The 18613-nt window shown below is 36.3% G+C and overlaps 2 protein-coding genes across 3 annotated transcripts; one reads left to right on the top strand and one right to left on the bottom strand.

The window, feature by feature from the left end:
- Window positions 1–3402: 3402 nt before the first annotated feature.
- LOC113772234 (putative nuclear RNA export factor SDE5) lies at window positions 3403–10146 on the top strand. The gene is made up of 12 exons (XM_027316828.1): window positions 3403–3556; window positions 4694–5256; window positions 5753–5778; window positions 6698–6775; window positions 7070–7140; window positions 7255–7505; window positions 7621–7706; window positions 7845–7901; window positions 8650–8714; window positions 8793–8893; window positions 8994–9064; window positions 9629–10146. Exons 2-12 carry the CDS (start codon window positions 4695–4697, stop codon window positions 9743–9745), a joined length of 1485 nt encoding a protein of 494 aa, XP_027172629.1. The 5' UTR covers window positions 3403–3556; window position 4694; the 3' UTR covers window positions 9746–10146.
- A 352-nt stretch (window positions 10147–10498) lies between these two features.
- LOC113771112 (choline transporter protein 1) lies at window positions 10499–17072 on the bottom strand. Of its 2 annotated transcripts, none has more exons than XM_027315733.1 (10): window positions 16643–17072; window positions 14945–15303; window positions 14617–14762; window positions 14155–14338; window positions 13495–13568; window positions 13310–13423; window positions 12458–12814; window positions 11709–11966; window positions 11090–11317; window positions 10499–10786 (listed from the first exon to the last, which is right to left on the bottom strand). In XM_027315733.1, the coding sequence occupies exons 1-10, from the start codon at window positions 16825–16827 to the stop codon at window positions 10601–10603; spliced, it is 2091 nt and encodes a 696-aa protein (XP_027171534.1). In that variant the 5' UTR covers window positions 16828–17072; the 3' UTR covers window positions 10499–10600. The 2 variants fall into 2 exon arrangements, with proteins under 2 accessions (XP_027171534.1, XP_027171532.1); XM_027315731.1 differs by having other exon boundaries at window positions 11709–11969; window positions 16643–17071.
- Between the last annotated feature and the right edge of the window lie 1541 nt (window positions 17073–18613).

Below are 18613 nucleotides of genomic sequence, written 5' to 3'. Positions count from 1 at the left end.
AGCCTACGACTGTTATGAGCAGAGCCCACAGACGAGGAACATGAGTAGAATTCCCATAATAATAGCACCACCATCTCTTGAACCCATCGGCACCTCTTGCTGTCAGAACTGAATTCTGTGAATTGAAATGCATCTGTGAAGGTTGCTTAGGCTTTATATATTGGGAAAGTTCACAATAATGTTGTTTAGTGAGTTGCAATGCACATGGGTAGCTGGATCAAAGCTCACACTTGAGGGATTGCACTAGTTTTTAGTGGCATTTAAGGGGGCCATTTACCTTGTGTGAGAAAGTTGGAGAGTAGCCTCTGCATGTACACTCTAAATTGTGCTGGCCTGGCTGCAAGATTTGAGCCTTAATGCAGCCCTTCCAGTGAAACTACTGTGTTCATGTTCACGCAATCCCCTATTCCAACTGGGAAATGTAACCACAGAAGGAACCAAAGTTTTAACTCATATGGGCGACATATTCTGCAGTTGCATCGGCACCCGCAAGCGGTGCAGGTTCATATGCTTCAGCTGCAGATAAACCTTCATTTGGGTTAAAGGTAGGGTGAATGGTGGTGCCTTCTGTCTTCCCAACCCAATGGGAACTTGGAGATGCTGGTGGTCCATAACCATCCTGCTTTTCTCTCTCTTCATTCAGCCCAACAGAATGGGCACTTGGTTGTGCCGTCGGGGTACATTATAACCATCCTGCTTTTCTCTGTCTTCATCCACCCCAACTGAATGGGCACCTAGTGATTTTTCTGGTCCACAACCATCCCGCTTTTCTTTATCACCATCCGTCCCAACCCTATGGCCACTCGGAGAGGATGGTGGTTCCTCTGCTAACTGGAGACGGCCGAAAGTATCAGGAACTGGGCCATTAACGGGCTGAATGTGCTCTAAAGAGAGTATACGAGCGGAGCCTACACAGATAAGAATATGACATGTAGCATCGTTCCCATAATAGCAGCACCACCTTTTCTTGAAGCCATTGCTCTGTGTCTTTGCTGTCAGAACTAAATTGCAATGTATATCTGTGAAGGTAAGGTATCTTAGGCCTTATATAGAGGCAAAATTCACCAAGTGGTATGGTGAGTAGAGAATCTAGAGACGTCCCAGGGGTAAGGTAACTGGATCAAGGGGCCATTTACCTTGTGTGAGTGAAAGACGGAGAGTTGTCTCTGCAAGTAGAATCCAAATATTACTGGCCAGGCCACGACGTTTGAGCCTTGACAAAAAGAACCATTTTCCCGAAATAAAAGTCCAGAATACACAAATTACTTCAGCATTCCTCACTGGCATCTAGAATTGGTTCTTGCAAGTTGTCATATCCCATTTTTCATTTGTAGCAATCATAATATTGAAACTTACTTCAAGAAAGGGACAAAAATAAAGTAGAAAAACATTAAGTAAGAAATTGAGTAATTCCTAGTTCTCTACGAAGATGCTCATGTACAGTCTATCCTATGAACTTACAAAACCCAAAGCTCCATTCATAAATGACAATAATGCTATCAAGTTCAACAAAACAACAGAGCAAAGCCCAGATGAAGAAATTGTTATTAAAATTAGGCTGGTACAATATAGGAAAGAATAAACATAAACCGAAAATGGGTAGAGATTGAAAATAACAATCCTAGGCTTGTGAGCACAATTTTCTTAAAACAGATTCGCCCCTACAGGTAGAGTGCTCGAGGTTAAGTAGGCGTCTGTCTCCCAAGATACAACGGATTAAAGATGAATATGTTAGCACCAAACTTCTTCACCACAGCGAACTCGAACTAGAGCAATATGGAACACTATAAGAGATGCAGATGCAAAAAAAAAAAAAAAATGGAGAGAGAGCTCTATCTTTTTTTTTTTTAAATAAAAAGAGAGTTATTTATAGATGCTGGTCAAAAGTGATTTTAGAAATTGGAAACAAATGTTAAATTCCATTTAATTATCTTCACATTTATCAAAGTACCACATTCACGTACATACATGTATTCTCGATAAGAAAACTCCAAATTCATGTATTAACAATTATGTACATAAATATTTAATTCCTAAGTACATTAATCCTAGGTACATGAATCTTCAGGTACATGAATGATAGATAATTATCCTTGGATTCTATCAAGAGTGCCATTATGAGAACGATTTTCTCATTCACTCTACAATGGATTTTTCCATTTTTCCAACAGAAATGACAAGAAGAATGGGTATTAGTTGATTTCGGATTACAATAAGCAGCTCCTTGATTTCGGATTCTTTTTTTCTTTTGCAAGTAACTATTATTATATGTTTCTTTGACCATAATAATGTTTCTAAAATACTTTTTTCCTTTGACATGCATCTTTCCTTTTCATCTAGGTTATAAAGAATGTCATACGGGTCAAAACATTATTGTTAAGGAAGAAAATACTTTGTCAAAGAAAAAAAAAAAGGAAATGAAGCAAAAATAAAAAGTTCAACGATTGATACGATGTCAATTAGTTTATTCCTTGAGTCCAACAAACCTCTTGGTAATTCCCTTTTGTGTAATGTTGAATCAAGCCAGAAATAAATGAGAAGAAATATGAATAAAATGTGAACATGAAGACTTTTTATGCTTTTGTATCGTGAAAGGATAAATTAAATAGGGAAAAGTAAAATATCCTTTTCTTTCCTGTTACTTTCATGGTTACTCATATATAATCTAAAAGAAAATTTTCATGGCAAGTAGTACCAATCAATCCCATTTTTTCACTACAAATATCTCAATAACTAAGGGATCATTTATTATTATGTGGCATACCACATTTGTGGTATTTCGTGAGTTTTTTCTATTTTCTTTTTTTATCACATTCTTTTTCCTACAATGTGATTTACCACGATGTGGTTCTCAATAATTAATTTGGGAGTATTCTGATTAAATTTTTAGAAAAGCACTCACAATCATCGCTCATGAATACAAAAATATTTCAACTACTATCATAAATATATATGTATTCAACACTCTACTTCTGTACTCTACTCCCCCTGAGAATCATAAAAGCAACAGTCATAGATGTCACGACACTAAAAATATCAGATATTATAATAAATGTTTTTTTTATATTAAAGGATACAAAATAACAATTGAATAAAAATTCATTTAGTGATAGTAATTAGACTTATTTTTACATTTTGATGACACTCGAGACTGGAGAGACAAGAGAAATAGTGAAATACAAATGGGGTTCAGAAATAGAAATTGTGAAATGCAAAAAGATAGCTCAAAATAAATAAATAAATAAAAAGAAATACGAAAGATAATATAGAGAAATGTTAATAAAGAAAAAGCAAATTGAAGAGAAATGTCATGGAAAATACATGCACTTTTCACATGACTGTGGACTGCGGTCCACTTTTTTATTTTCTGTTTCTTTTATTTTCCTTGTTCCTTCCCGGCAGTCCCACCTCTGCTTCCTTCCTCGAGAAGCAGAAGCACCACTATATATAGAGAGAGGAGGAGGTGGGGGAGAGATAAAGGGAGACGAAAGAACAAGGCAGAAAAGAAGGACCCAATCCTCCACTCTTCAGTCTCACTCGCTCTATTCAACCTCCAGTAAGAAAGAGTTTGCTTTTTTTTCTTTTTACTGTTTTTACTATTTCGCCTTTGTTCCTTGCTTGCATTGAGTAACCTACTACATTTTGCAGTAAATCGTGATAATCGACTAATGATTAGAGTTATTTTTATTGAAGAAAATCAAGCCCGATGATCATTGTTATATGCATTTATATACCCCAAAAAAAATCCATTGTCACTTTCCTTATCAGCTCTGGTAACAATGACAATGAGTAATGAATTTGTTGAGAAAAACGTTGAGCTTTAAATTTATTTCCTGTTTTTACGACCAGTAATTAGTGAAAAGAAGGTGACTTTATTTACTACTATGGATGTATGCATATTCCAAGACTTAATTGAGTGAAATCATCGCATTGATAATCAAGGGAAAGCGATTTTGATGAAAATAATTCGTTGTTGATGCATTTTATGTTATGCATTATCACTTGTGGAACTGAATTTCTTGTTGCATTTGTGGGAATAGGTAGTTCTTTTCATGTAAAATCTTCATTTTGCTGATCTGACATTAATGATTGAGTTACCAATGTTCCAGATTGTGCTGTATCTAAATTGCATATTGCTTCAGTCTAAAGGAACAAGCTTGGAATCATCATTTCATAAGATCTTTGTTTCTCATCATACTCCAGTTACAAATTCAAGTTGTTTGGCCAATTTAATGCATCTCCTCTCTTGAAAAGATGATAAATATTCAACAGACTTCTGGTAGTTGGTAGTCACAATTTAGCGAGTATCTACCGCTTTGTCGTTTTATCACAATGTAATGACATTTGTCAAAATGCATCAGTTAGCCCTGTTTGCTTCATATATTTGTATGTGATTTAATTTTTTGTCCTGTTCTTTGTACTTAGAACAAGGTCCTAGATTTTTTATCTGAATCCCATTACTTACTACCTTCTTTATTTCAGGTTGAGGCACTATTCTGTTACTCAAATGAACTTATTAATATGGGGGTGGGGCTAGAAATTTTTTTTTTTTAATAGTGTAAGCGAGGGGGCTCGAAGCCGGAATCTCTCACTTACACTCCCTCCCCCCAAACCATCCAACCCATCCCTCCCCCCGGGGATAGATTCTTTAACCATTTCAATTATTTATTTATTTATTTATTTTTCCCTGAAGGATGGAACCTGAAGAACTCCCTTCAACCTTGTCGTATTATGACAATGACAAGAGGAATCTTGAGCAGTTGCTTGAAACCTTTGGTTCTGTGGTTTCTCTTGATGATATAGCATCTGCTTATTGTCAATCAGGTCGCAATCTATACGCTGCCAGAAATATCCTGTGTAATCTCCAATGTTGCACCTCTAAATCTTCCATATTTACGTCAGAGGAGGAATTGCAGTCTGCAAATGCATCTTCAGTATGTCCATCAGATAATTCTGTGGAAATGGCTCAAGATTCTAAATCAAAGCCTAGAAAATCTCCAGCATGCATGGGAATTGTCTCAAGTGTGATTGGAAAACAGTATGTCATGCCCAAAACTTCAACTAATGGATCTTGCAAACCTAAACCACTTATTTTGAATTCAGATGATATACCTGTATCTGAAGTGTGGGACGAGAAAGATTTTCTGAACTCTACAGAAAGGAGTGGCACCATGAGCCATGATATTGAAGAATTCCTTTTTAAAATGCTTGGAGAAGGCTTCTCTCTCAACAAGAGTGTGATTCAGGATATTGTTGGTAATTACCATATACTTTTTCCCTCTGAATTCAATGCTTTCTCTACCTTAACAATTCTGTTTAGTAACTTTCTAGGCTTGTTATATGTTCCATAAGATTTTTGTTATGTCCAATCATAAGAAATTTCTTAATTGTCCTCTCTTTTTTTCCTTTTTTTTTAAAAAAAAAAACTTGAGTATCAATAGTGGTTCCCCACTTACCCCCTTTGCTGACTCAAATCCATGACCTCTTGGTTACAAGCAAAGGGTTTTACCAACTATGTTACGCTTTGGTGTCTCATAATTGTCTTCTTTGCCATTGTCTGTATAATGAGATTGTTTGACTCGATGTTAGTCTATTATGTGATACGAGAGTGACAAGGCTGCCCATAATTTTGTAAAAGTGCTCATAATTGAGAAAACTTGAGAGCTAAATTCGGTTTTGGAATTGCAAAGTACTTTATTTTGGTTAAGTTAGTCCTTACTTTTATCTAATAAACAGTGTGTTGAAATTGCAGGCCAATGCGGTTATGATGTGACAAAGGTAATTGCTAGTGTTTCAGAATTTCAAGTTTTCTTCACTTAGCCTTTGTCACTTTGCTCAAACAAGTATGTATGGCCTTAACTCTTGCCTCTGATGCTCTCTTACCTCATTCCTCTTCAACACATAGGTGTCTGATCTATGTTAGGACTTTTTTTTTTCCAAGTAAAACTCTGCAAACAAGATGGCATATTACATCTCTAAGTTTTCACAGGGAAATTTGTGGTGTTAAATACTAAATGGAATGGAAGTATTCTTTTTCCAGTCAGAGAATGCCAAACTCATTATTCATGCTCCATAGTGTTTTTCTGATTCCATAATCGTAGTTTCTCCAAACACAGTGTCTAGCTGTTTTCTTTCTTTTTCTTTTTTTTTGGTTCAGAAACTTTACCAAACTGGTTCCTGTATGGCCCTCTTTGAAATGCTGATTCGTTCACAAAATCTAACAATTTATCTTACAGTGGAAGTATACATAGAGTTTTGGAATAGAAGTTACACATGGTTTTCCTCATGTTATCGTTTGATGATAGTTTGGCCCTTTCTGCTATCTGTACGGGCCAATTATTGCTTTTAAGAGAAATGATGGCTTAAAACCTTATTCCAAACCCTTTTCATTTCATGCAGTCATTTGACTGCGAACACACTGCTTTTTTATACTGTTTCCTTCTCCACTGTTGCTATTTGATGATACCCTGGTTCAAGGCCAAATGTTCTTACTTCTGTGAAATTCTATCCTCTTACCATGGGTTTACTGCTGTTGTTTTCTTTTTTCTTTGTTTCCTTCAGTGAGAAGTGAAACACAGTTTTTTCTTTAATGGATTGGCTTCTTCTGCATTTAGAATTTGAGCTAGTTAAGTGCCAAAAGAATTCTATAGAGCTTCCAACTTGTCAACTTGTGCTTTATATTGTTGGAATTCTGCAGAGCATGGATAAACTTCTGGATTTGTCTGCATCAACTCTGGGGAAGAGCGATGATGTTCTAAAAGCATCTTCTGAGAAAGTACGGTAAATCTAAATGAAATTAGTATAGGATAGAGTATTTTTGCCTGTAGCAGTTGTAGGTGTAGATAAAGAGTTTTGCATTCTTTCCTATTTATCATAACTTGGTCCTGATGACAGCCTTTTATTTTTCCTGCTTTAACTAAAATTCAAGTATCCTTCAACTGCAAGAAGTGAAAACAAGAAGCAGAGTTTATCTACCTTTTTATTGAGTACCTGAGACGGTGTGCCTTTTTCAGTATTTACGTTGATTTGATTTTCATGTCACTCCCTGTTTTTTGATGTTTCGCCACAGCCAAAACAAGGATATCACAACATGGTATCTTTGCTACCTGAGGACCAAATCCCATGCACTTCTTTTGAAAGGTATGATATACTGCTGAAAAAGGTGTAGATCTGGTATATAGAGTACCTTCAACCCACATATTCTTTATATCACTTAACTGGGTATTGGTTTTCGTTCATTTCTGCCTAATGCAGTTTGAAGTATACTCCTGACACTGGAAATGTGGAGCACCAGGCTGATAGGAGAAACAGGCATGATCTTGAGAAAGAAGTTTTAGGCACCCTGTTTACTGTTCGTCCAAGACCAGAGCCTGAACCTAAGAAGTATCATCCAATGAAAGAAGTCAGGAGATCATCATTGCACCACTTTATTGTTGAAGAGCCTCTAAAAGAGACAGTAATAGAAGACGAACCTGTCATCAGAACAAAACAAGTTAGTGAAAACAGTACGCTCCTTCACCTCTATGTCATCATTCTGAAAATTATTTGCTTTGGTTAATTTGTATATGTTTTTACCACAGAAGTTTATGATAATCTTATTACTTTTTGGACCAATTCTAGGTAATGAAGAGAATGAGGATGACTATGACGTCTTGCGAAAAGCTGTGATGGAGTACTGGACTACCATGAAAGAGTATTATAAAGCTGTAATTTCATATCTTTTTCTCTTTCTAATCATTTGCACCAACTACATTTTAGTCTTGTCTTCTGTAACTACATAATGAAATTTTGACAAAACTAAGCTTTTTCCAAGTCGGAATAGATGATTCTTGGTTTTTGGGCAGGCTGCTGATGCATTTGCCATAAATGATCATGAAAAAGCTCATAAGCTTATGGAAGAGGTATCTTTCTATCTTCTCAGATTTTATTACTATTTAAATTTTGGAAAACAGTGCCACAATTAAACACTCTTGGAAAATTTTTTAACCAAGTTAAGGAGCAGATGTCAAAATAGTAGCTTTAAATTTTTTATGTCCCAGTTCACTTCATGTCATGCAACATAACCTGCCACATTATTTTGTAAGCCAAATTTTCTCAAATGCTTTATTAAGGTTGGTATTTTCCATTTGCATACTATCATATGGTTCATTTTCATCATTGGGTGCATCACTTCTATATGGTAAACTGAATTGTCTGCATGAGGTGCTTTTTGGGGCAAGCAAACAAACAGTCTGATACATTTAGATGCCTCTACGCTCTAGTCTGTTATTCAAAGTTCCTTTTTTTCATGTTCATCTATTGATCTCCATCATAGGCAAGATAATGATGTTTTTAGATCTAAAACACATGGTGAGCTGGTTTGCCAAATGCTTCCTTGGTTCACTGGTTTGGGTTTGTAGCAGTTTGTTAACTGTAGGAAAATTAAAAAGGTTGAGATAATGCTTCATGAACCATAAATGAAGGAACGTTCCTCAAGAGTCTTTGAAAAAAATCTTGTCCCCAAAACCATGTCTTCAGAATTTTAAAATCCCCTGTTGAAAGTGATTTAGGTCTGACATCATCAACCGGTAATGCATTTGCACTCTCTCTCTCTCTCTCTCATTCTCATTTTGTTTTGTTTGTCCTGTTTTTCCTGTTGGTGGGATTTAGGGTCATTTCTTTATGAAGAAGGCACGAGAAGCTGATGAAAAATCTGCTGAAAAGCTCATTGAAAGGTTAGAGGAGAGTGATATTGTGCTCCTTTATTATGAAATTTTCCATCCATGCTTTTTACAATTTTTCTTCTAATGCAGCAATGATGAGGAAGAAATGTTCGTCGATCTGAATGAATTTGAGCCAAAAGATGCTTTGCGCTTTCTGAAAATTCAGTTGACTTCTCTTTCTGGCATCGCATGTGAGTTATTATTGTCAAACTCTGGAAACTTTTGTGATATCTAATTGAGCAATGTAGAGATGAACTGACTGGTCCTCCTTCTTTTTGTTTTCTTCACTAGCTTATAAATATCTCAAGGTACTTGTGGGCAGCAATGAGCAAAACGCCAAGAGTGGGCCTCGCAAGCGTCTGGTACGGTTAGTTTTTGAAGGAATTTTGTATTGAAAGTTAAAACGTATTTTTCCTTTTTGGTGTTATTCTTTTGACCATTGAACAGCTCGTGTAACACAGACACCTTCTTTTTATTCTGAACATCATTTTGGGAGAAGCTTCATTTTGAATATCTGTGTTATCTATGACGAATTTGGTCTGCAAGTCTTGGTGCTGATGTACTGCGATGTGACATATAGTTGAAACATGCTAGAGTACTCATTCTATTGGGATATGAAGTAAAACTATACAAACCTGTCTCTAACTTTCTTATTCATGACTAGGTCCATCTCAAAGAATGTTATTCAACTGAATATGTTGCATTAGTGAGTCCATAGCTGGGTAACATGATTTTGCAGCTAGTTGGAGAACATCTTCCCTGCTCTTCTGCAGTTAACATCTGCTTAAACTCTGCATTTCAGAAGATAATGCATGCCATTTCTTGTTCTTGTTACTTTGCCTTCCACAGTTTGCTGTACTTGAAACTTTTTTAGCTCGTTAAAGTAGAGAAGGTGAATGTAATAGTTTATGAATTTCCTGCGGCAGATCACCAAATTATTGGAGAGGGAGAGCATAACATGGAGTGAAGAAGGAAATGGCTGGGTAATTGTGATTCAGCTGGACGTGATTGATCCAAAGAAATTGAGTTTTGGCAGGAAATAAGCAGTCATATGTTGACATGCTGTGTAGAAAAAGAGATTTTAGGGTTATATCCAGATGACACGTTTTGTGGTGTTTAGGGGATTTTATATTGTTGGAAGCGTAAAGCAAGGACATATTATCAAGCATTTTGCTTCTCTACACTTTAAGCTGATTGACAATGGAGAAAAGAATTCTCACGCTGCTGCAAACACAGGGAAAGTTTTCAGCTATAAATGGTGTTTTCGACAAAGTTTCTTCCCAAGATGAAAGGTTGTTTTGGCAGGAAATGCATGTTAAAATTTTGTGTTGCTTTGAGATTGTATGTAAACATGATGCAACGTGCTCACTTGATTGATGACTCTACTTCAATGTAGACAAGTATATCTACTAAATGTGGATGTTTTGTTGCATTAGAGCTTTCAGTTCTGTTTTTCTTGCTTTAGAACTCGTGTATTTCTTTTGTTGGTTAGACGGGAAGGTGCTGGAGCCAAAAAAAAAAAAACTCGAAAAACCTTTTACCACCGGACCATACTCCATTTTTGGCGACTCCTGAAACGAAAATAATTCCGGTCATTAATCAGCATTGACTTCAAGAACAATGCATAACCTTCTATGACCATTATTATGTTCATGCACGCTATGTATTGTTGCGGCATAAACTAGCTTAAGGTTGGGCTGCTATTAAATCATGCGACCCAAATTTGATACTAGCGAGGAAAGACACGTAAGCATGACCAGATCATTTTTTTTTTTTTTTTTTTTTTGGAGGAAAAATTAATAAAGGCCCGTAAGCTATATTGAGAATATATTGGGAACTGATTTATCTAATCAAGCTATTACACAAGGCAAAAGACATCTCAAGTGTTTTCGAAATAGTCATTGAGTAAGTCTTTGCATCTCATTTTGATCGCTCAAAGTCTCAATAAGGAGGGGAGGGGCATATTGAGCAGTCCCCTGGTGCTCTTCAGAATCCTGGCAAAAAGAAAGGATGATGGTATCGATTGACATCTCCACAACTGCAAAGAAAAGGGTGGCAACAACATATCCAAGACTCCAGCAAACCTGTGCAAGCAGAGTTTATCATCAGGAGAAAGATAATGATCATACACCACCGAGTGTGTTGTGTGTCTATTATGCGCATGCACGAGTTAGAAGGGAATTTGGGGTAATCATGTAGATGTTATAAAGTTTAAATAGCCCAAGAGGCAATCAAATTTTGTGGTTGGTTTTTTCGACTCCAGAGGAGGAATGCAGACAATCACGTTGCTTTCTCATTTTTATTTTTCCCTCTGTGTTTTGCTTTTGGGAGGGGGAGGATGTAAAGAGAGATAAATGAAAACAAAAAAAAAAGAGAGAGAGTCATACCAGCACAGGAACTATAGGAGATGAAATTTTGTTGTGCGCTGATTTATATTTGTGAGTATCCAGCATGAGAAAGGCGAAAAGTGCACTTGTTAGACTGACACATAGCTTTCCAAGGAACAGGATTACGTCTCCAATAACATTCACCTTCCCTATCCGAAGGATGTTACTGATGATCAACTCTGTTGCGATCTCAGAAGCTTTAAAGAAGCCTTTTCCTGTTATAGCAATCTTCAAAAATTGCAACGAGTGAGAGAGAGAGGGGGCGAAAAAGGGGGGGAGGGGGGAGGGTATTAAGCTAGATGGTTGCTCAATTCATGAATTTGAAAGCCAAATAGAACACAGGATTTTGTTAAAGCGGCACCTAAGATGCATCATCTAAATATACTGCTTAAATAGTCTATAACAAGGCAAAATTCCTGTTGCACGTTTCTTTCTAGGAAAGTAAAAGTCGTTGTGCTGACTAAGGGAGGCAGGCAATTCACCAAAATGAAAAGAGAAATCTAGTCTAGTCTGGTAGAATATGCAACTCCCTAGCGACTTGCAATCACATAATAACTATGCACTTGTCCGCAGAGTAGATCATGCACATACAAGTGTCAGCATGGTATCTTTGACTTACCATTATATAGGCATTATGGTTCACAGATTTGATGGTCCACCCAATACACCTCAAGCAAAACTGAGAAGAGCGAAATAATACCCTTCCAACCCAGCTTTCAGGCATGGAATTAGCAACTTTAAGTTTGCGACGAAGTGCTTCAAGTATAAATCTCGCTGACTCAACAAATGATACAATGAGAGAACCAAGGGCAACAGATCCTAGGCTGTAACGAATTAGCCGCTTCATTGAGGCAAAAACAGGGAGAAATGGAATATCCTGCTGCATATGAGATAACACAATGCTTTAGATATGCCAAAGTATGTTACATGAATAAACCTCATGCATACTATATCTAACCATAAAGGCATGCTAAATGCTTAAATCATCTAGAAGAATGATTTCTAGAATGTACTTGAATAGGAAAAAGGAATATAGAAATCTGAGTAGTGCTTAAGAATGATGTCATGTACAAGGCTATCTAGTATACAGTTGACAACCTCAACCATGGGTAACTGATAAACCTACACTGGCAAATTTCAACTATTCAGAGAAAGTAGTTGATCCAAGTCCAATTTAATCTTCCACTTCTAAACTAACAGACAAAGAAGGATGATTAGTTGGATTTGAGAAAAAAAAGACTATGCATCTTTTAACATAAAGCATGCCAAAAACAGATTTTCCACAGCTTCTTTGCCACCTTACATTTGTCATGTGATCTAGAGTCTACATGCATCAGTTGGATATCAGGTAAATTGATTTGAGCATACCTGTGCTTCACCTCGTGTCCAATAGTACGAAGCAACAGAGCCAGCAATTACAGTTGAAGAGCAGGCAACAAAAAATTGCGTAGCCCAATAGCATCCAAACAAGTGGAATAGGATTGCAGCTGTGAGATGAGGAGTATAATGTATGCTATAGCCACAGCAGTTATCGCAGCTCACTTTTTTTGACTTTAGATCATATGCACAACAATTGGTGCTGCAATTATTTTGGATCACCCTTCCTGAACTAAAGAGATTGAGTGCGGCTGAAAACCAGAACATGTAAAAGATAGCAAGAATGGCATAAGGGATGACTGGAAAGATAATTAGTGCCTGGACCTCCCCAATGACTTTTGCTGCAACCTGTAATTGCATATTTTCATGACCATAGTTAACAACTAGGTTAGAAAGCCAAATCACCGAAAGTTCTCTTTGCAAAGATAGATACATTAGTTGGATATCTGATGTAATAGCACTTTTGGTAGATATTCACACGACAATATGGCTCAAATGGCATACCTCCATATTTTACAGCATTTATTACGAAAAGATAAATTTATTCAGTATAACAAGTAAGAAATAAAGAAGAAGCAACTATATAGTTGACAGACAGACAAAGAGTAATTATATGATTTTACGTTTATCATGGTCTCCAGATGTAATCAACTACAGGACAATCTTATCTAAGCAATTAGAAAGAGGTTTACTAGATGATTATGTTCTACAATAAATTATTTAATTATACTTCTCTGTATATGAGCAAACCATTGACTACCAGAAAGCTATAGAACGCATCTATAAATTAGAAGTCCTAATTATGCATGCACCACCAAACTGCCCTTGGAAGAGTGTACTTGCCTTAAGAACGGATGTTGCCATAAGGATGCGGCGAACTATAGCAATAGATGATAGAACAGCAATAATCATAATTGCAGTCATGAGGACAGCAGCAGCATGGAGATGACTTAGCTCCTGTAAATGTATATTGTCGAATAAGTAGTAGAATGACAGTTGAAAAGGTTTCTACTTGACTTGACACTCACCCTCGCAGAAACCCGATAATATGGATCATGTTCACCAATAATGGGGGAGATGGCATCATTTCCAATCCAGCCAGCTACAACAATGAGGAAGAACAAACAAAGAAAAACTAAGTTGTACTCACTGTATACAAGTAGATTTAATAGGTTAAACTATGACTTTGGGTTCCAAGTCTAGAAGCTCATTACAAGATTTATCCTTAAAAAAAAGGTTTTAGCAGGCACAGAAAGCTAAAAAACAAAGAACAATCAAAACCAAAGACTAGAGATACATTTTCTGCTCATTTCACTATGCTAGGAATGCCCCAAATTAATGTTTTCTACTCTTATAAATCTGTTTTGTTCATAGAAATACTCTTCTGGTTGGGTTATGACCCTCTTAAGCAATAATATTTTGTTACTGCCACATAACCCCTTTGAGGTACTTTTACCAGAGTTTGATCAATAGTTTAACCTGCTAGTGAGATGACTATTTTCTGCTTCCATCTCAAATGCAGAAGCAGGTTATTTTAAGTGTTTAAACCAATTTGCATGAGCCCGAGTAGTCACTGAAATAACATATTTTTAGATTTTAATACAACAAATCTGTTAATTCATGAGTCAAGCACAATAATTCACAAGTGTAAGCCATGAAGAAAAACTTCAAGTTAGTTAAATTCTAACCTTTCAGGTAGTAGAACATTGTTACTGACACAATGAGAATGTTAAAGAGAACAATAGTAACCCATGGCATTCCCACAACAAAGTGACGAATCATCAAAAGCCATATAACTGACAGGAATAATGGCAAAATTCCCCCACACACAAGCAAAACTGGCCAAGCTTTCCCAACATCAGCAACATATCTCTGCAAAAGAAATAAATATAGTGAATTTTTGGACACTTATGCCCTAAAATACAAGTTCTACACATATCCAAATGTGATCCATTAGCATTAAGGGAGTTATCATCAATCACTACCATGAAAGTAGCAGTAAGTGGTAGTTTACATGTACTACAAAACTCTAGCTGAAAACTGTAACAGAATTTATATAGATAACAGGTTAGTGCCTAATGTCCTCGAACATTTATAACTTGACAAAGTATTTTTTCTCATAACCACCAACTTAAGAGATATCTGAACACCTTCAAGACTGCTGAGCGAGAGTTGATTGCCCTGTGAATAGACTTGTCAATTACAATATCCTCCATGATATTCACTCCACCCATCTGTTGCCAATGCCGCAAAGACACGTTTGATGCACGAGCAACTAACTGACAGCTCCAATAAACTGATGCAAGCAATCAAAAACCAGACTTAAATCAATTTTCTAGGACATTCTTTTTTATTCTTTCACAGTAAAGACTAAAATGGTCATAGAACTGATAAGACTTGAGGCAGAATCTATTAAGCAGTCTGTTTTCAGCTGTTACCATTTTTTTGAACTGTCATTCACAAAATTACTTGACTCACCATTGACGCTCGGAAATATGACTGGGTAACAAGGACCTTGAAGTTGAAGAGAACTGTTTCTCAGCTCAGGAGTGAGGTCTGCAAAGTAATCATAATTTCTGTCAATCCAATCATCTGTTGAGAGCTTGACATCACCATCAGGATAGTCACAGACCCAATTGAGTGAATCTTCTGATGGTATAGGGCAATCCAACAAGCATATACTCCGAGCATTTTCAAGCTTGACTTGGCTGTTCTTCAAGCCACTTTGGTATACCTGGTTCGGATTTAACCAATACCTTAGTTCCAATTCGTGAAGGTCTGGATCTGCATGTCTGTCACCGCATACATTCCCCTTATAGTCCAGTCCGTAGACTAACCTGTTAGATTCGAGCACATAAATCAAATAATGTACTTGCAGACAATATTTCTCTGAATTCAAAGACTTCATCTAAAATGACTTGAAAATGAATAATTAGATTATCAACATCAAGAGGCCTAGTGTGCTACTTGAGATGACTAATCAAAGGCAACTCTTGGACAAAAACTAGATCATTTGAAATTATACCCCAAAAGAAATCCAAACTTTTTGCTCATGTCTTTATTAGTGATCGAGGCCCAGTCCAATACCATTGGTAAAACTAACTTGAGCCTGTTGCAGAAGTTACAAGTCCCATTTTGCTAAATGAGAATAGAAGATGGATAGCAGAAAATTAGTCATCATCGTTTACATTTGAAGCCACTAGCACTCTATACTGTAGGAGCTACTTCCTTTGAGGAGCCGAGAATCAGCTAACCTCCTCATCTGCATGATCCCCCTCTATAACATGCCACATTTTGAAAACCCAAGGCCAACTATATGAGTGTCTTTTCTTTCTTTTGGACTCCACAGTTCAATTACTATACCAAGAAGTATGCTATCAGAAATAGAATGCACTGAAGGTAGGTAATGCAGAAATTAAGTCATGTACTTCTTCTTTGATTTTGTTCTTAGCGTGTGAGTTTTCAAAATAATAGATAAAAGGTTCTCCAAAACATTTGTCCAGGATCATTGTCAACTTGTTCTTTGCCTAGATACAGACAAAACATTTGATAGACTGTGAAGAGTAAGCTACAAACATCTTGGCACATAAAATGTAGTTGATGGCACTATTTTTAGACCAACGGAAGATTAAGTACTGGCATCTACAGTAGTCCAACAAATGAGGATTTAGCGATCCCAAAAATGGCATGTCATAGAACCCCCAGCAATAGAAAAGAGAGGGAAAACAAATAAATAAATAAAGGACCAATTCAGCATAAATTTTCAGCTAACATAGCCCTCAATTCAGAAAGTGTTAACTTTCGTTTTATTTTTTACGGAAAGAGCAACATGCCTCAGAAACAGACGATAAATATTGAAGTACTTATCTACCGCAAGCTGGTTCTCATACCGAATCTATACTTGAACAATGTTCACTAATTTTGGTTAAGACTCCAGAATTGGGAAACTGAAGCAAGAGAAAAGGTCCAAAAAAAAAAAAACAAATAGTCACACAGCACTCATTGGACCTATAAAGGCCAATTCAACTTAATAACCTCAAACACCACATTTTTGTAACAAGAATAACTAAGCAAACAGATCAAAACGCAGAAAGCAAAATGTTTAAAAAAATCATTAAAAAGATATATGTATATATATAAATAAAAAAAAAAGCTAGCAACTTTTTCTTTTTTCACCTTAAAGGGTTTCCTTGGTTAAATCCAAAGCTGGAGTTAACAATCATTGCCACCCAGAAGGCAATGAAGATGACTAGAAACACAACGTCTCTACATTTCCTGTTATGCTTTATGATTCCAACCCCCATTTGAGTATTCCCATCACTTGAAGGGTACCTCCCAATCACTGGCCCCAGGGGTCTCATCTGCTTCCCCTCCAATGCCTCAGCTACCAACCTTCAGCAGCTCTACAGACACAAATACAAAAAGGGCTCTCACAAAAATCTGATTTTTCTTTTCTGTTTGAATGGTAGACGGAAGATTTCAGTACAATGGACAGTAGAAACTACAAAGAAGCAAAAAAGGAGTATGAACAAGACAAGAGAAGCACAGGGTTTATGGGAATATTTCTGCTAAATATTTTTTAATGTTTCTATTTTCTTTTTAAAGTAATTTGAAAGCTACTTTAGTGTCAAGACTAAGACAAAGATATCATGGGATATTTTAATTGATTATTATTAATACTATAACGTGGTAACAGAATCCAACAGCCCAGGTGGGGAAAGGGATGGATTGGGTTCAGCTTCAACTTGACTTGATTTACCTTCCACTCCAGTCTTCACTAGTCCACAGCAGCACAACTTTTTACCATAGTGGATTTACTGCGAAATTCGTGCATTGGATTAATTCTTTTTTTTTTTTTCCCTTCCAACTTTGGCCGCCGGATGGGGTATTAAATTTGACTAAAGTTTATATATTAATGCAATTAATACCTGTGGGGCAAAGCAATTAGTGATTGTGGGTCTCTGAATAGGAATTTGGATAGGTAAAGAAAAACTTCAAGCAATGCTTTTCTGAGGGAATAAGAATAACTTCAATGATAAGGATCACGCTTTCTCGCCATTTTTAATTTTTTTGTGTACTACCTCTAAGTAGGGGTGACAATTCGGGTCCAAATCAGGTTGACGGGTCGGGTTCGGGCCAACCTGTCAGAAAATCTGTTGATCCGAACCCGACCCGCCAATCCGTGACGGGTCAGGTATGCTGACCCGAACCCGAAAATTTCAGGTTGACGGGTTGGCGGGTCGACCCGAAATGACCCGAAACTTAATTTTAATTTATTAATTTATCACTGTAATTTCTAATAAAATTAATTTCTCACAAAACTAATTACATAATCAAGTAATAAAAATTTAAATAAATAATTCCAAACCAAATCTAAAATAAATTAAACACCGTAAAAGTGTTTTATCCCAAACAAAATATAAAATAAATTAAAACAGTATAAAAGTAAAAAATAATATAATATATTATTTGTCCAAATATAATAATTTCAACTTCACACAAATTAAATAAATTCATTTAGGATTAAGTAATTAATGCCTTTGAAAAAAAGAATAACTTAGTTTAGTTAGATAAAATTATTTTTATGTTTATTAAATTATTTTTAATTCTTAAACGGGTCATATCGGGTCATATCAGGTCACCACGGGTTGACCCGAAATCGACCTGTTTTCTTTTCGGGTTCATCGGGTCCAACCCGATTCTGACCCGAATTCCCGAAACCTCAACCCAAACCCATTAATTTCGTGTTAGGTTCGTGTCGTGTTTTCAGATCGTGTCGAAAATTGCTACCCCTACCTCTAAGGAGCACAAAATTCTTGTGACTCAACAAATTTTTAGACCTTTTTCTATCCACTGCTCCAAAGGGAGGAGAAAAAAACTCAGCATGCCAAGTACCCCTATTAAAAATAGGAGAGTAACGAGATTGGATTCCAATCTCATTGCAGCTAATATTGCAGGACCTCCCTCCTTCTGAATGAAATAGGGAAATAATAATATATATACTCCATGAAATATTTCTGCCCATAATTCCATGCTTTTAAATATAGGTTGCCAAAAATTTCTAAGTTTCAACCAAATAAATGAATAATGTTGAGTGTGTTTCAATAGAAGATTATTAGAAATTTTTTTAAAAAATATTACTATAAC

This window comes from Coffea eugenioides, chromosome 5 (genome assembly GCF_003713205.1).
Source record: "Coffea eugenioides isolate CCC68of chromosome 5, Ceug_1.0, whole genome shotgun sequence".
NCBI classification, from domain to species: domain Eukaryota; kingdom Viridiplantae; phylum Streptophyta; class Magnoliopsida; order Gentianales; family Rubiaceae; genus Coffea; species Coffea eugenioides.
This window is presented reverse-complemented; position numbering and strand designations above follow the sequence as displayed.

Coding starts and splice junctions, on each gene's coding strand:
- LOC113772234 (XM_027316828.1), top strand. CDS start 4,695: ATGGAACCTGAAGAACTCCCTTCAACCTTGTCGTATTATGACAATGAC. Junction 7,707..7,844: donor TGAAAGAGTATTATAAAGCT/GTAATTTCATAT, acceptor GTTTTTGGGCAG/GCTGCTGATGCATTTGCCAT. Junction 7,902..8,649: donor CTCATAAGCTTATGGAAGAG/GTATCTTTCTAT, acceptor GGTGGGATTTAG/GGTCATTTCTTTATGAAGAA.
- LOC113771112 (XM_027315731.1), bottom strand. CDS start 16,827: ATGAGACCCCTGGGGCCAGTGATTGGGAGGTACCCTTCAAGTGATGGG. Junction 15,304..16,642: donor AACCAAGGAAACCCTTTAAG/GTGAAAAAAGAA, acceptor CGAATCTAACAG/GTTAGTCTACGGACTGGACT. Junction 10,787..11,089: donor CTCCTATAGTTCCTGTGCTG/GTATGACTCTCT, acceptor CTGCTTGCACAG/GTTTGCTGGAGTCTTGGATA.